Source organism: Varroa jacobsoni, unplaced genomic scaffold (genome assembly GCF_002532875.2).
Source record: "Varroa jacobsoni isolate VJ856 unplaced genomic scaffold, vjacob_1.0 scaffold_1286, whole genome shotgun sequence".
In the NCBI taxonomy this organism is placed as follows: Eukaryota; Metazoa; Arthropoda; class Arachnida; order Mesostigmata; family Varroidae; genus Varroa; species Varroa jacobsoni.
In genome coordinates this window covers 40,942-56,742 of record NW_019214188.1, presented here as the reverse complement: position 1 = coordinate 56,742, position 15,801 = coordinate 40,942, and the positions used below count along the sequence as shown (strand labels likewise).

Genomic DNA, 15,801 nt, shown 5'->3' with positions numbered 1-15,801 from the left:
TAATAGAAACTCCAGTTATCCAAATTTTAAATCAGCAGATTCAAATGAATTCATGAGTAATCGATCATAAATCATAATTATTACGTACGATCTCCGAATGGTTTAATGGCTTGTATCTGCGAAACGCCAATGCTGAAAATCATAAGCTACAATAATCGGCAGTTCTATATTAGATTAACTGACTTAAAAAAAGATTTTCAGTAATAAGGGCGCATTTCATATTTCTGCTTATATTTCTTTTCAGTACGTTTACTAATCTAACATCGCAATATTCAATTTATATTGCGTATATTCGCCACAACTCTATTTATGCCTGCGAGAATCATCTTGGTGCATAAACTATCAACACCCGTAAATTTCTGTAAGTCAACAGGTTTCCGTGTGCATTTTATGTTCCCGTGAACGAGTAGATGTATCTAAAAGAGATGAAGACTAGGTTTATAAAATTAACCTACCAATAAATTTATCTGTTGGTAGCAATCCTTATGATTCTTTGTGTTTTGTTAAACTGCGGGACAAAATGTCCCTATTCCTGCCATAGGATATAAGAGAATTTTTATTTTACTTTTTCACTGCAAGAAGGTAAGGAGTTTTACACTACACAGACCCCTATATTTTTTTCGGTTACATTCACCCAAAACGTGTTATGTTGTTGCTGAGGATTGGCTCTCAGCCTGGGGCGATGATCAAGCAAGTAGGCCTCGTCATGACTTTTTCACGCAGGCCAGACGTAAGATAAGTTATTAATTAATTAGTTAATTCAACAATTAATTAATTAATTAAGATAAGTATAAACAACAAGTAAAATTGGATTCTACAGGAAGTATGAAGAAATTTTGTTTAGATAAGTGGGTTGCATAAAAGAAATCACTTAACATTCTAATTTGAGTTGTCCTAATTAGTTCTGTATTTTTTGGCGTCTATTGTTTAAACTGCTTGTACCTAACATGATCATATCGAACTAAGAAAAAAATTCATTTCCGTTGAAACATGGGACTGCTTGTAGTGCCAAAATGCAAAATGGGAATAATTTACTTACGAATTAGGTGAACAAGTTATGTACGTTCGAATCTTGTGTATAAGGTGCTACACAAAAGGAAATAATTTTAACATATAGGTATCTTTTATCGATACACGTCATTACTGGATTAATACCAAAATAAATTATTTGTCGTTTACTTTATTTCCTTTAAATTCTCTCTTCGAATTTAACGGCTTGAGAAAAAAAATTGGAAAGAATACAAATATTACTTATTAAACTACGGATGTAATTTTGTAATTTGGGTGTATTTAGGCACAGACACGCATAACACTACAGAGCTTATCGAGCTTCAGCCCTGCCAGAAACAATAGGATCGTATAAATGTCACATACATAAGTTGAAGAATTCGTTGCCATAATAAGATCGCAAGTTAATTTGGGCATTCATTTTACGTCACGTTACAACTCCGCTATCCTTCAGTATCCTATTTGCTGATTTACATTACGAAATAAATCTCTCCAAAATGTATAGAAGACGCCGTCATTTATACAAAACGATAACTCACATTGCAAAAGAATTGCTGTGCCCATTCTATCTGATCCTGTTTGGCCAAGGTATGTTTTTTGGCTAGCATACTCGCGTGGAGCTCAATAAAAATATCATGTCATTATTCACAGGGAGCAAAAACGACCAGTCTCCATAAAATGAAAATTTCTGTGCTTTCTGCTGTGCCGAGACAGAGCTATTATGCATATATTGATATAGCTGTGACGAATCACCTAAGTGACAAAGGCGTGTGTTGGTTTATCTAGACATCTATTTGAGCATAACACAAATATAATGTTATTATCATTGAATCTTGCTATAAGATTGTATAGCAAGCGAAATTTGACATTTGTGCCGGATTATTGGACAACTATATGAATTTCTTTATTGACACGGGAAGTGACGTACAAGCAGAAATTATTTTATATAAAAGTGTTGTACTCGAGTAGAAAAGATGTTCGTACGCTACCGCAGTGGCTAAGAGACCTATGTAGCTCAGCGCTAGGTAAACCTATTAGTGCATAGAATTTTTTTTGGTCGATGTGATGCGTCCAGGAGAAAAACGTTTAGGTGGCAGGGAAGAGGTTCATTTACAAATACCTGTCGTCATTTTTCTGTCATAGGGTTTAGTTTGTTACAATCCGAACTGGATAGTGTTCAAATCAAAATGAATAAGGCATAAAATAGATTTATTATTTTAAAAGCGAAAAAAGCCGGCGCAAACTGTTGGTAAGATGCGCCGCGTGCTCAGATCCTAATAATTTATTAAGCACACAGTTTAAAAGGAGTATAGTTCTTATAAAGGAGCAACTTTGTAAATTACAACTGGCCATGACGCACACGACTTGCCATGATAAAATAAATATAAGAAATCAGAATATATATCAATAAAAATATTTATAAATCTTTCTGCGTAGATGAAGCATTCTCGTCGTATCAAAAGAAACTGTTTGGGTCTATCTAAGGTTAGACTAAGCCCTCGGAATTTTGGATTCTCATGAACCCAAATATCGCCACTTGAAGTAGTATGTATTGCCGTTCAATCGACCTCCAAGGATAACTGAATAAATCGACCCTTTTCTCGCAAGAATCTGACCCGGAATACAAAATGGGTACCTTGTAAGCCAATGGCAAGCATTTGCATAATGCCGCCTCTCGCTAAAACTGTTATGCTATGAATTTGATTAAATTGGAGTAGCGATGTTACTTTCGTGTAACAAAATGGTTGTTCCGGCCAGTACGGGAAAAGGAAAACAAATTAAAGAAAAGAATAAAGAAGTAATATTAAAAAATAAAGAGAAGAATTAAAGAACTAATAAACAAGATGGAAACGCTTATCTATCTGGACAGATGTTTGGCATACGCATCTACTTCAAAGAAGGATGGTGTTTCGATTCGGATGTTCTGCCTCAATCAGAAGTCAGTTCTAATTAATTCAAGTTTACTTAGTAGGTAGACTTAGATTTTGCTTAATGGAAATAAGTCATAAAACTATGTTCGACGCAAGACTTTATTTTTTTTACTTCAGCTGAAAATACTAGTTAAAGGCATTTGCACGTGGACAAGGAAACAAGATTTCACACTATAAAGCTTCATCGACGCAGTATGGAATCTTAAACTGCCGTTACTCCCTTTTGAATATTAGCCATATTAAAGTTGTATGAAATGGAGCTGCGAATTGTTGCCATCATCTGTTAGAAATCATCAAACAATAGTATAATCATAAAGGAATACTAATATTTCCAACACTTAAAAAGATTTAGAGCAAATTACCTAAACGCTGAGACCCAAATAAGGCGGTGATAACTATATCTACGAAAGCCGTAGTAAATTCGATTGATATAGGTATGTCCTAAAGCAAGTCAGTAAAATATGGTTAACTACAATTGACATGTTTTATTTCAGTCATTACTGAACTACTGATTATTACACAGTATTAACATCGATATAGCAATGCCTATTTATTCAGCACCTCGAATTTCAATAAATTATTAAATCCAGCCTGCTAGCCATTCGTGGTAACTCCGAATTAACTGAACTTCTGTGTGCACGGCCTTCTCCAAAGGATAACGCCATGCGGCAATAGTTGCATATTGAAGCGATAAACGGCAGGACAGCAGAAAGCGAGGTTCTAATGTCATACGTTTTTGTGACGCCGCTGCAAATGTCTAACAGCGTTCTGTTCTGCGCAAACGCATCGGCTGCGACAAAGCGTGTAGTATCTCGCTCGTGCGATACTGTGGGGATGATCGACGTTAGCGATACGGAGAGCTGGAATTTGCCTTAGCGGCAGTTTTATGCAACAGCGCAAAATCCCTCATTACCTCACTTGGCGTAATGCTCACAGACAACTTGGCCCAGATCCTGCCTTCTTCGCTGTCCCATTGCTCCGCACCTCATTGGTCGTGTATCTCCCTAGTGCGCGTTCTGTCACCTGCGAAATTTTCCTTTTTGCAAGCCGAGAGAACGAAGGCCAAAGTAGCAGACGATCACTATAAGATTCTGTAATAAATATGTGTTTTTTATACCATATGCGAAACATGGATACAACCATCCTTTTTCTCATCTGGAGTTCACATATGATTACAGCATTCCGTCGTTATTTTTATTATTATTATAAAGACCATGTTCTTATCTTAGTATATATCTCGATAGGCCATGGTAGCATTAATCGGCCCCTACATATGTGAAAAAAAACAACGATATGCAGGACAGGTGACTACGAAATCCACGCTTTTTTTGCTCTTATCGCAGTGCTGTAAATACTTAATTACTCAGGGCTCTAAGCTTACTAGCAATGACGTTGCTCATAAACAACTATTTACTAAAAAAGCAAGCAAGAGGTACACTTGGTATTGAAGGATGAAGTTTATACATTGATAAACAGTAACCGAAACACATAGAGAGAATGCATCTGTTGAGCCTATGGTTAACTGAAGAAAGCCGCATTGGCATGGCGCATTAAATTAATTGTAATATTATCATTCATCTATGTATGGTAGAAAAGTATTAATTATTGAAGTACACAAAACAGGCCTGTGCCATTGTTAAAGTGGCATATATGAGCATCGGCACTGGCCCGAAATCACATTTTTGAAAAGAACACAAGGGCATGTTAATTGCCTTCGGTATTCTGCTCCAAGCCTTCCTAGCATTTGAACAGTTCTTATATACTGTCTATGGCTACTTCAGTAGGTTAAATCGGTGTCGCACTATACCGATTTACCTACATGTCTGTCATTTCATGAACATTTCATTCAATTAAGGAAGCTGTGGCTGACCAAACTGGGTAGTATAGGGGCCGTAAATCACAAAAAGCGGTGAAGTCGCGAAAAGTGAAACACAAAAGGTCGGGAGAATTATGGTATGGGTTAATTTCGCCTTTTCAATTTCAGGGGAGCGTTGGAAAAAGGAAAGCTATTCAACTTGAATGATGAATATAAACAGAGCTCCATTTAAATATAATTTGGTTAAATGTAGTTCTATGTTTGTTCAATCTAGTTGAAAGCAATTGTAATATCGCATTCTTAGACATAAGGCACTATTTATTTTTTTTAGTTCTGAGGCAAATACAAGATCATCTGAGAAAGAATCGGGCCTACTGAAATTATGCATAATGATATATATTAATAAATGCGCCGAATAATAAACTAATATAATATTCAGCTATCCTAAAAACCAATCCTTACGGAAAATAAGCATTTTCTTTACAGTCCCAATTCTGCTATCCAAATAGCTGAAGGGAAAATGTCTGTCCAGCTCCTTTCCATCGTCAGGTTTTGTACGTCTTCGTTCTTTTTAACGCGCCGTTGAACGCCCTCTGTGACCTCTTAATCTTGATTCGGTCCTGTTTCTTATAAACTACCAACACCTTCACTCCGTCGGACGGACAATCTCAATTAAGCTAGACATTGGTTCTGCCTCAAAAGTAAGACACGGACCTCGTTGTACCTTAAAATATACCCTTGCCTCTCATAATAACCGAAACTTAAATACTCTCATGAGACCTTAAAAAACCCCATAATCAAGCATATTACCATTTCGAAAACCCCTTAGATATCACAGGATATGCAGCTCATTTTATCCGCCACGTCCAAACCAGTTCGTTGTGCTATAATAGTTTTTCGCTTTTTCACCTTTTATTTTCAAAAGCCTCTTTAGGACAATATATTTGACAAGCATTACATTTTTTTTTATCTCTTTCCACGTTTTGTCCTGTACAGGTCATCTTCAGTTTTGCAGGTGTTTTCAACATAAATGATTGTCATGCTATTTTGACCTATCCATGTCACTGAGCTTGAAAAGGTCGTTGACCCTGAGATTATCGTGTGCTAGTACCGGCTCGCCTGTTTCGCAATCTTTATGCTTTTTTGCGTTTATTCATCTGTTGTGTCAGCATTTTCAAGCATGCTCATACAGCGCACGTGAACTTAATGGCGTTTTCTCGCAACTGACCATCATCTTACGTTCGTTTTAAAAGTCCGCGGCATGTGCTTTCCTCCAATAACGTTCGTGACACGACGGGACGTGTCTTGCAACGATGCCTTGCCAGACAATAATTAGAAGTGATTAATTGAATGAGTACGTACGTCGACTGACATAATATAAATTTCATAGTAACGGAACATTCACAGGTTTAGCCAGCAAAGAACGGAAAGCCGCCGCGGTGTTAGTTAGTGACTGAAGACGAGGTAAAGGTATAGCTAACTAAATCCTTACTTTCCTATTGCTGAACTGATTATGCAGCAGCAGTGATATCATCCTACACTTTAGCAGCGCCACGGCTCTTCTGTTAGACAACAACCCCCTGGCCAATCACACAACGGCGGCTGCTGCCGCCTCGTCGTCTAGTGTGCCTTTCTTGGTCGTTAAATACTAGATAAATAACCGCGACGAACGACACTTGTCAGTCGAGAAACCTGCTATCCCCCCCCCCCAAGTGAGATACTGTTGGCTAAATGTCTTCATGACCCACCGTGGATAAATTTGAGCGGAAACTATCCCCTACTGACGCTATCTAAACGGTAATAGCGTATCGTGTCGCCATTGAAGGTTGTGTGGGAAAAGGGTACTAGACGGTCGATGTACTTCTCGACAAAGTTGTTTGACGCCAACTCCAAAAACAAGTTACTTGCTTAACTCCTTGGTTATCTTTCGGCAGGGTCAAGTTGTTGATCTCCTTTCTTTCATAGCTTATGCGTTAACATACGAGTTGTAACTTTTGCTCTTCTCTCTGGTCTTTTTGTCATGAACGGGCAGCGTATCGACTACTCTTTTTTCTCTGATCTTCCTGTATGACGGTTGTGAACCATACTCTTAAAAACGCGAGCATGCGACGCGTTGATCTAGCATAGCCTTCCGTTCTTCGTCTGTATACTAACTTTATGAAGCATTCTGGTCAAATGAACGCTCAAGCATCGAGGTATCTTCTTTGAATGAGGAGAACACCTAGGGCGCTTATGAGATACCTTGGTTTTATGTGCTGGTAAACTGCTTGTGCATGTAATCACCAATGCCGGTGTCGCTCTAACTAATGTACCGTTCGCCAAACATGCATAGAACATCTATTGCTAGCATGCTTGTATGCCAAATATAACGTGTTCCTTCGCAATAACTAACGCAATAACAAATGATTCGGCTCTCAACCTTCTCCGATCTATAATGAGGTGTCCTCGTTCGACAAGTTTTTGGTAATTTTTCTCATTTCTGGAGTAGGCTGGGTGCTTACACATGATAGTGATTGACGGTTTGACGCACGAGCTGCTAAGCTTACGGGCTATTTTTTTTTGCTAGTCTCTCAATTCTCACAGTACCGTTTTTCCAGCTTTGCTTGTTTATGCTCATGCCGCTAAAACGCTAAGCAGCCATTGGTGATTTGAAGGGAAGGTAATGCTAAACCCTCTGCCGCTAGCTTCGTTCTGCTAGATTTTCTACAAAGCTTTGGCTCCACTTTACTTCTCAGCCTTCACTCATTCCAGCAAAGGATTGAGCTCTTGCAACACCAATGTTCGCTGTAATCCTGCTTGTTTGTTTTCCCCTTCCTATCTGACTAGTTTTTGTCACAGACTCAACTGTGCTGAAATCTGCGGTTTTTTTACTTTATCCCACCACGAGTCGCTCCTTGCCATTAGTCGTTCGGGACGAAAACGAAGAAAAAAACGAAGACCGCAGTGACGACGACAATGGCCATGGGACACGCCATCGTCAACCGCAACAACAACGACGATGACGGACGCGGTAAAAAGGGCAGCAATCACGACCACGACGTTGTTACCAATAACAACAACAACAAAACAATGGTTGTACCCGCTGCATTTCGTCCTGAGGATGAGCGCAGAAGCAGACAGACCGGATAGATGGATCGGTAGAAGATTGGACTTTCACCACTATCCTACGTCTCCCTATTTATCTCGTATTCCTAATTTTTGCGTTCACTAAATTCTGTGCACGTTGCATAGAACCTCCATCGTTATCAAAAGAGGCGACGGGACGCGTCATGCGGGGTAAACCCTCACTGCATCTAAATGTCATCACAATCAAAACACGACAACAATCTAAAAATAACAAATATAAGTAGTACGCGTGCTTGAGAACAACATATCGATTCCTCTTTCAATATAAATCTCTAAATAGCGAAGATAACGTCTCACAAGAGGAACTAGAATAATAAAAATAATAGTCGAAACAACGCACCTGGGTACTGTTTAATCACAAATCAACTGATTCATAAGGCTAATAACGCAATGCGAAGGTAATGCTCTTATGTTATTAGTAGTTACAGTAAATCTCTAATATTGACTCGATAACCTTATTCCAATCCCTGCTGACCCTTTTATGAATCATGGACGACAATTTCTACCCTGCAAATACCACGCGAAAGTATTTTATCCATTCTTTTTAAGGTGACAACTAAGTAAATTTTTCCTCAAAAATTTGATAGTCTGAGACAATAAACTCGCATAAAACACAACTGGCAAATACACAAAGTAGAAGATTGCAAGAATTTTCTTCTGTGACTAAGTTTGTGATTACGCTATACCGTTATTCACTTATGAAGGAAATAGGCTATGATCGAATCGAATTGTTTCCATAGCTTTTTCATATAGTGATCAATAAGCACGGACGAGGCCTGCAGATAAATGTAGTTTAGCATAAGATTAGTTTTGCGAGAAAAACGATGTTCACTCGTTCTAGCTTGCTCGTACCTCAAGTCTGCGTACAATTTTCATATGGTCAGTCAATAGGAGAAATATCTGTATTTAGAAGCTAACCTGCAGCCTTGAACAAGTGGTAATATTTTGATGATAGTGACTCAAAGTAGACGAGGAATTAACTTATCCATCAAGGTGCAATTACGAACCACGTCTCCGGCAAATTTTTCTCAGGCATACCTTTTTCGGATCAAATGTTGTAAATAATATCGCCATAGAGTAACAGTACGAAATGACTGTTGATGGTCTTAAAGACCAATGACGGTCCCGACCAACGGGCGTGTGAATCACCACCCGCAAGTGTAAATAAGAGAACGTAAAGGTTGACACAGCCTCGCTTGTAGTATCGTTTCTATTCGTTTGCCAAGAATCTATGTTTAGAAGAGTCCAACTAGTTTGTTCAAATAATGTCGTATAAATGGAGACGAGAGGCTTACATTTTTTAAACTGATTAGCCTTTACTCACCTTTCTCTCTCTCTCTCTCTCTCTCTCTCTATATATATATATATATATATATTGGACCAATAATTTAATTTACAATATAATTTTCCAGGTCCAAGTTGCTTATCAGCAAATTAAGTATATATATAAGTATATATATATATATATATATACTTAATTTGCTGATAAGCAACTTGGACCTGGAGCAAATTAAGTATATATATATATATATATATATATATATATACTTAATTTGCTGATAAGCAACTTGGACCTGGGAAATTTATATATATATATATATATATATGATTTTTTTACGAATTATTAAAATAGCTGGTGACAGAATAAAATCCGAAGGAGGTCCAAGTTGCTTATCAGCAAATGAAGTTGAAAAATGTTGATGCTAGCCTATGTACAGATTCTACTTAAGCGCTTTTTAAAGACATGTTCGGTCCGTATGTTCTGTACTAGTTGTGTACAGGTCTGAGGCTATTGGTTCGAACATTCAAAATTGCCGGTTGAATCATATTATATTGGGGAAGTCGATAGGAATTTTCCGGAGCGTTACGTGTTTAAAGGTGCAGTGTGTACTGGGAAACTTTACAGGAAAATTCTTCTAAGAATTTTCTAAGAATAATCTGGTGGAACGTAGCATTAAAAGACGAGAGCAAAAAAGCAGTAGATTTATTATTCCAATAGCTTCCTATAAAAGCGCGGAGCGGTAATAAGGAAGCAGCAAAACTCTATATTTATTGACAAATAAAAAACTGAAAAATCTTACCTAGTTTTTCTATCAGCATCGAAAAACTGAGATTTTACCACAGGAAGGGTTGCCTTACTTTTAACTTGACTAAGAATATCATTCATAGACATTCCTCACCATTTTCACTAGATAGTAGGGTACAACATTTGGAATCAGTCAACGTAAATGCTCAAATAAGCTGAGTAACATTGCAACATCGGCATTATTGAAACTAATATTGTTTAGTCAGTTAAGTGTTAGTAATCAAGTGATTTATATTAGGTCACGGATTATTAATTGCTGCATGGTTTCGCCAAGAGATCCACTTTTAGTATGGGTAAACTCGCGAACGTTGAATGGGACTTGGATAAAGTGAATCAAATCAACAGTAATACACCGTACTCCTGCGAAGTAATTTTAAGAAAAGTCTGAAAAATTAAGAAGTCTAACAAAAAAAAAATCGATATATATACCGCTTTAGAATTGTATTCTGAAAATCGTAATATGGAACTGTTGTTGCGAAGGCACTATTAGCAACGAGACGCATGCATATATATATATATATGGTGGAGGCACTATAATTATAGTGTAGTTATCATTATCATAACAATAACGTTAAAGTGTACATGAATCTGACGGGTGGCCGCTAACCTGCCTTGCTTGTATGCACTGAGCTAGCTTTCTTACCTCATCTGACTGAACCCGCCATTCAGAGCATCGCGCAACGTTGCGCCGGAACGATTACTTCAATCTGAAGTCAGGACTTATCGCGGCAGCCTCCTTCCGTTAGCCACTGACCGCCAACATAGTGACGGTCCCGACAGCCCGGACAACGTGGGCGGCAGTGTCAAAGGTCTTGTGAATATCCGATGATTAGAGACGGACGGCCAGTCTGTGCAGACACGAAAAGACTAGTTGGCAAAGGTGGCAACAGCAGCAGGTAGCTATAGCAATGAAAATACGTACAAATAGGTACACAAATGGTTGCTAAACGGACAAACTGCACCCTGTGCAACAAACAAGCCTACATGTTCTTGTCTCAGTTCGCCGACCAGACTTCAGAATCAGCACATCCTTCATCGAATCACTTTGAAACAGAACGACTTATTGACCTGGGTCGTAACTTTAAGTTGTTGATCTGAAACATTGACAAGACTTTTTCAGAATGGCGTGTCGATATTATGGAAGTACAAAATGTTAATGAGATCGAGGCAGTTGGGTTTCTCCTTAACGCCCTTCGTTGCATCAGCTGCAACAAACTAAATAGCAGATGTTTCCAAGCTCACAGTTTAGATATGACGGGGAAATCCCTGCTGCCATTCCGGTAAGCAGATCTGGAACGTATTTAGGGACACGTCGTAGTACTACTTCCTCCTCTTGCTCCGCGTCGGTTGAGTTTGTCATGAAAGAGCAACAAAGTCAGAACGACGGCATAACAAGGGCATGAAAGAGGGGGAGGGGATATATATTATAGCAGTATACATTTGCACCGGACATAACCAAAGCCATAGCAGTATGTAGATATAATACGAAGTTGTATAATGTGCGCAGGAATTCTATCCATCGTTCAGGAATCGCTACATAATGCTGCCTTCTTCGGTTAGTTGCAGGCGAGGAGCGATGATCGGCTGGCATAGGAGCGCGCAAAACGATACACAGACGAACAAAGATTGCGGCAGAGTCACTATCGTTAACGCTACCGCATTGGTTGGTCATAACTGTTGTATGGCTGCACGTATGCTTGCATGATGCGGTCAGCTAAACAGCAACTACAGAGGAAGCCGGGGTCATGCTTAACATCCAATTCGGCGAAAAAAGAATGGTGTCTGATCGACGGTATGGACCAACAACTTATCGAATGGAAGTGCAGGCTGGATGATTTATAGCATCAGAGACTGACTATGCACAATCATGCCACTTTCACAGAGCACCATTGCTCAACGCGACGTTATAAACAAATTCGTACCAATGATTCATCTGCTCCTATTAATCCCTCGTCGTATGATACTAGAAAATGGTACTTTAGCTAAAAACACGTATTTGTCTCCAGTAGTTCACAAAAAGGTAACTGCAACATATTAGTGTCAAATAAAAACACTGTCGGTTGACGCGTTTCTTCAAGATCCTGGATAGTCCTGATATGCGTGTGTGCTGTGCTAGATTTAGACAGTGTGCAGTTTCACTTCCGGTCTTACCTGTTCATTTGCAGGAGTATCAAGATTCTCACTGCGACATGTTCATATGTACTTAATTAATTAATGGGGTCAGAACCTTCTAGGTGGTCCAGGTGAAATTTAGTTTTCTGAATACAAGATACTTTTTGTCAAATATTTTTTTATGCGTAACTGTACATTATATATTGGTTGTGTTGGCTGTTATAATAATCTGGTAAATGCTACTGGATTATGGCATAACCCGCCTTTGTAAAAAGTTCCGAGACGGTTGCCTGAGTGACATGATAGCGCTTAAATCATAGCGGCAAGTATTGCCGTCTGTAGTATGACGTCGATGAAATGCGCACTTAGTGAACTAGCGTCATTTGTGACAATTCAAAATAAACACATCAAGAATGCATGAATATACACATATATATGTATGTATATGTAATAACCCTTGACACTGATGGTGTCACGACACTTTCAGTGTTCATCTGAATAGGTAAATACGTTTAATATTTACTGCAAAAAGAGCTTTTGCAGGATCCTGCCCTCCGATCATTTTTGTCTATGAATGATCGACCTCAATCTTATCTACGTATTTAGTTTATCGTAACTGTCATATACTCAACACCAACCTATCATGGATATAGACGCTATCGATGAAGCAGTCATATGTTTTCGTACACAGCGAGTAGCTCGAAAAGAATTTGATTTTTGAATGAGATCATTTTGCTATTTGTGTGTTTCTATTTAGTTTAGCGATATCATCGGTCATAAAAGCCTAATGTAACAATTGCGTTATCACACACTAGAAGGAGCAAAATGCTCTGTTGCTCAATAATAAATGTAAACGATATATCGCTCTCCTGCAGTGTGTGCGTATGGTTTAGCTTTGCTAAGGTAAACTGTCCAGTTGTTCCTGCCAGGCTGCCGCGGAAGACGACACTGTTGACTTTGGTAGTCCAGGCAATCTGATGCAGTAGAGAGATGTGGTAGAGAGCCATGACGACGCATGCGCAGAGAGGTGGACCGCGGTTAGAATACCGTGCTTCATTTGGTGCACCTATAGTGCTTGCTACTGTCGCACTATCGCCTGCTCTACCAGGGAACCATACGCGCGGATGCATGCTGGCGCCGGGCCGGAAAATCGGTTATCGTAGCTGTAACAGCGGTGGCGGCGGCGGCGGCGGCGGCGCCGACACCGACACCGACACCGACTAGGGCTCTTCTATAAGAAGCCCTGGTGCAAAAACTTCACGGCAGAAGATCGCCAGCAGTCGCAAACCACCTCGACTGCTGTCGTCGTAGCTGGAGCGCCGCTAAGTGCGGCCGTTCGTTAATGTGTCGTTGTCGTCATTGTTGTGCTGTTCTCGTCATTCATTGTGCTTGAGTTACGTGCGCTGTTTCGTCGTTACCAGTGGTTTGATTGATTGGCTAATTAGTCAGTAATTTAGTTGTACCATTTTGTCAGTATATCGCAACTAGTGAATTGTGACCCTTGTTGATTGCCTGGACCAGTATCGTGGCGTGAGGACATCGTGACGTCAGTCATTTACTAAATGTAGTTTCCAAAAGCGCACATCCAGAAGTCGCTTGTTAAGTTTCCGGTGTAGCTTACGTTGTAGGCGGTTGTGGTTTGCGTTCGTTTTGTGACTGCAGCCATTTGTTGTGCTTACCGGAATATAGTTTGGAAGAAGATCTTTAACATGAGTAAGGTACAGTGTTATAATGGATTTCATGGAATTGCATATAAAGGATGATAGTACAGTCAACGAGCATCTATTGTATGTTGTAGAAGTGCTATAAAATAAAAAGTCAAATGTTATATTGTCTCTGACCAGACATACCGAGCAAAGGGTGTTCAGAGGCTAAATTACAGAGTACGTCTCAGAACTTTTTTTTATGTTGAATGCAACTGACCCTATTCTTATTGTAGAACAAACCGGACGTTAAGGTCATCCGACAAACATCTGTGACTGGCTATTAGCGATTCTTCATGCGTGTGATAAACTATGCTCTTCGACATATGCTATATGACTCTTATTTGGCTCATTAATATTTTACTTTTGTCTAGACTTACCACACCGCTTGCATTCTCTTTCGAGTTCCTTAGATAAATCTGTGTTAATTAATGATTTATTAGGTTGCTCCAAAAGCGGAAAAAATGAGATATCCAGTTCTGCCACATTATTAGTCTATGTAATCTCGTGTATGAAATGAAGTAGGGACGAGCAATTTTGACGCACAAATATAAGCACATATACATATATAGAGCGCTGTCTCACAAGCTTTATACCAAGACTCGACATGCGTTTTTATCTTATTATTTCTGATCATTATGAACGCTATTTAGCTGATCGTTTGTCCTTTCTAACCTATGAATTTCGGCATTTTTTTTTACTTTTTTTAAATTTTATTTATTATATTTATTATATTTATATTATTATATTTAATGGCAAATTTTAAAATTATCACAAGTGATCATTGCAGATCGCTATAATGTACAGAAATATTGTAATTACATTACACAATACTCTAAAATCATTGAAGGTGACTTCGGTACAGTTTTTGCACGAGGTGTTACATGTACTTACGATGCTTAGCGATGTGTTGTCTCCTTTGAGCAATGATTTTAAGATTTAATTCACACTAACGGCATATAACATGGGTACAGACTTGCATTATTTATGACCTCTATAGGTTTAATGATACAACATACAAGATATAAAGATTTAATGATTGTACATTCATTTAATGTAACTCTCGTCTATTGCATAAGAAATACTTCTGCGCGTATCAAGTTGCTATCGTGAATCAGTCCTCAGTCTCAATGCAATTTTCTACTCAAAATACTAGTGATCTCCAAGTCAAACTCAAAAAGACTTTCCGGGTACTATTAGGATTAAGTGCTACCAGTAGTTGTGACATTACAATATAATGTAGCAATGAAATTCTAGCACCATGCTCCTTTCATTTCGTAATCAAGTTACATCATTAATCGTAATATCTGTCGGCTTATTTTACCCGTCCTTAGTGTCAGCGTCGTTTTGTTGAAAAAACCTATGCATCCGGACTATACATCTGGTCCTGTTGTTGCGTGGTTCAGAAACTTCCACCGCCATTACTATCATATATGTGCGAACAGCATCATTCTACCGGTACCTGATGATCTTACAACGAGTCGTTTCCTCGTTCGCTCTATAAACTTCCAGCCTTTAACTCCAAGATACTTATATATGTACGTCAATACACATAGATGTGAATATCTTAGAGAAAAGTTTTGCGTTCGTTTGCCTTTCTCTATGAAATGGCCGTTAACTAGTTGATTGACCGTTTCTCACGGTTAGACGCTCTTTCAGGAAAAGACGAAGAGGCGACGCCTGCCAAATGAACAGTGGTTTGAGCTTCGTGGCATGTCGTCCGCTCGGTTTCTGGGCGGTAATGCCACAGCTGAGTTTCCCACCGCCTCGGCGGACATCTAAAGTATATCTGTTTCGAGGTTTGTGAGGGCAAGGCATGATGAGATGGCCAAAGGGGATGGGTAGCAGAAGTTCCTAACCACTATAGTCTAATGAGAGAGAGAGAGAAAGTTCGAGTATACTTGGTCTACAGATGCGTTGTTTTGTTGAACCATCTGTTCAGTCATTAACTTAATTACTCCCCGTTTGGGAGCAGCTATAATTCTAGAGTGCACACGCGAGTCTCGCGTACAGATATAT

The 15,801-nt window shown here is 39.0% G+C and overlaps 1 protein-coding gene and 1 long non-coding RNA gene across 3 annotated transcripts in view; one reads left to right on the top strand and one right to left on the bottom strand.

The window, feature by feature from the left end:
* Positions 1 to 3,401: 3,401 nt before the first annotated feature.
* On the bottom strand, positions 3,402 to 11,198 carry LOC111268449 (uncharacterized). The gene is made up of 3 exons (XR_002685230.1): positions 10,952 to 11,198; positions 10,611 to 10,815; positions 3,402 to 3,975 (listed from the first exon to the last, which is right to left on the bottom strand). It is a non-coding gene; the product is annotated as an uncharacterized LOC111268449 (long non-coding RNA).
* A 2,124-nt stretch (positions 11,199 to 13,322) lies between these two features.
* Positions 13,323 to 15,801, top strand: part of LOC111268446 (uncharacterized) — a 24,424-nt gene continuing 21,945 nt past the window's right edge. For both annotated transcript variants that reach the window (XM_022847431.2, XM_022847430.2), the window contains exon 1: positions 13,323 to 13,797. In XM_022847431.2, the coding sequence (XP_022703166.1) occupies positions 13,789 to 13,797 (9 nt within the window). In that variant the 5' untranslated portion in view covers positions 13,323 to 13,788. The remainder of the gene's footprint in view (positions 13,798 to 15,801) is intronic.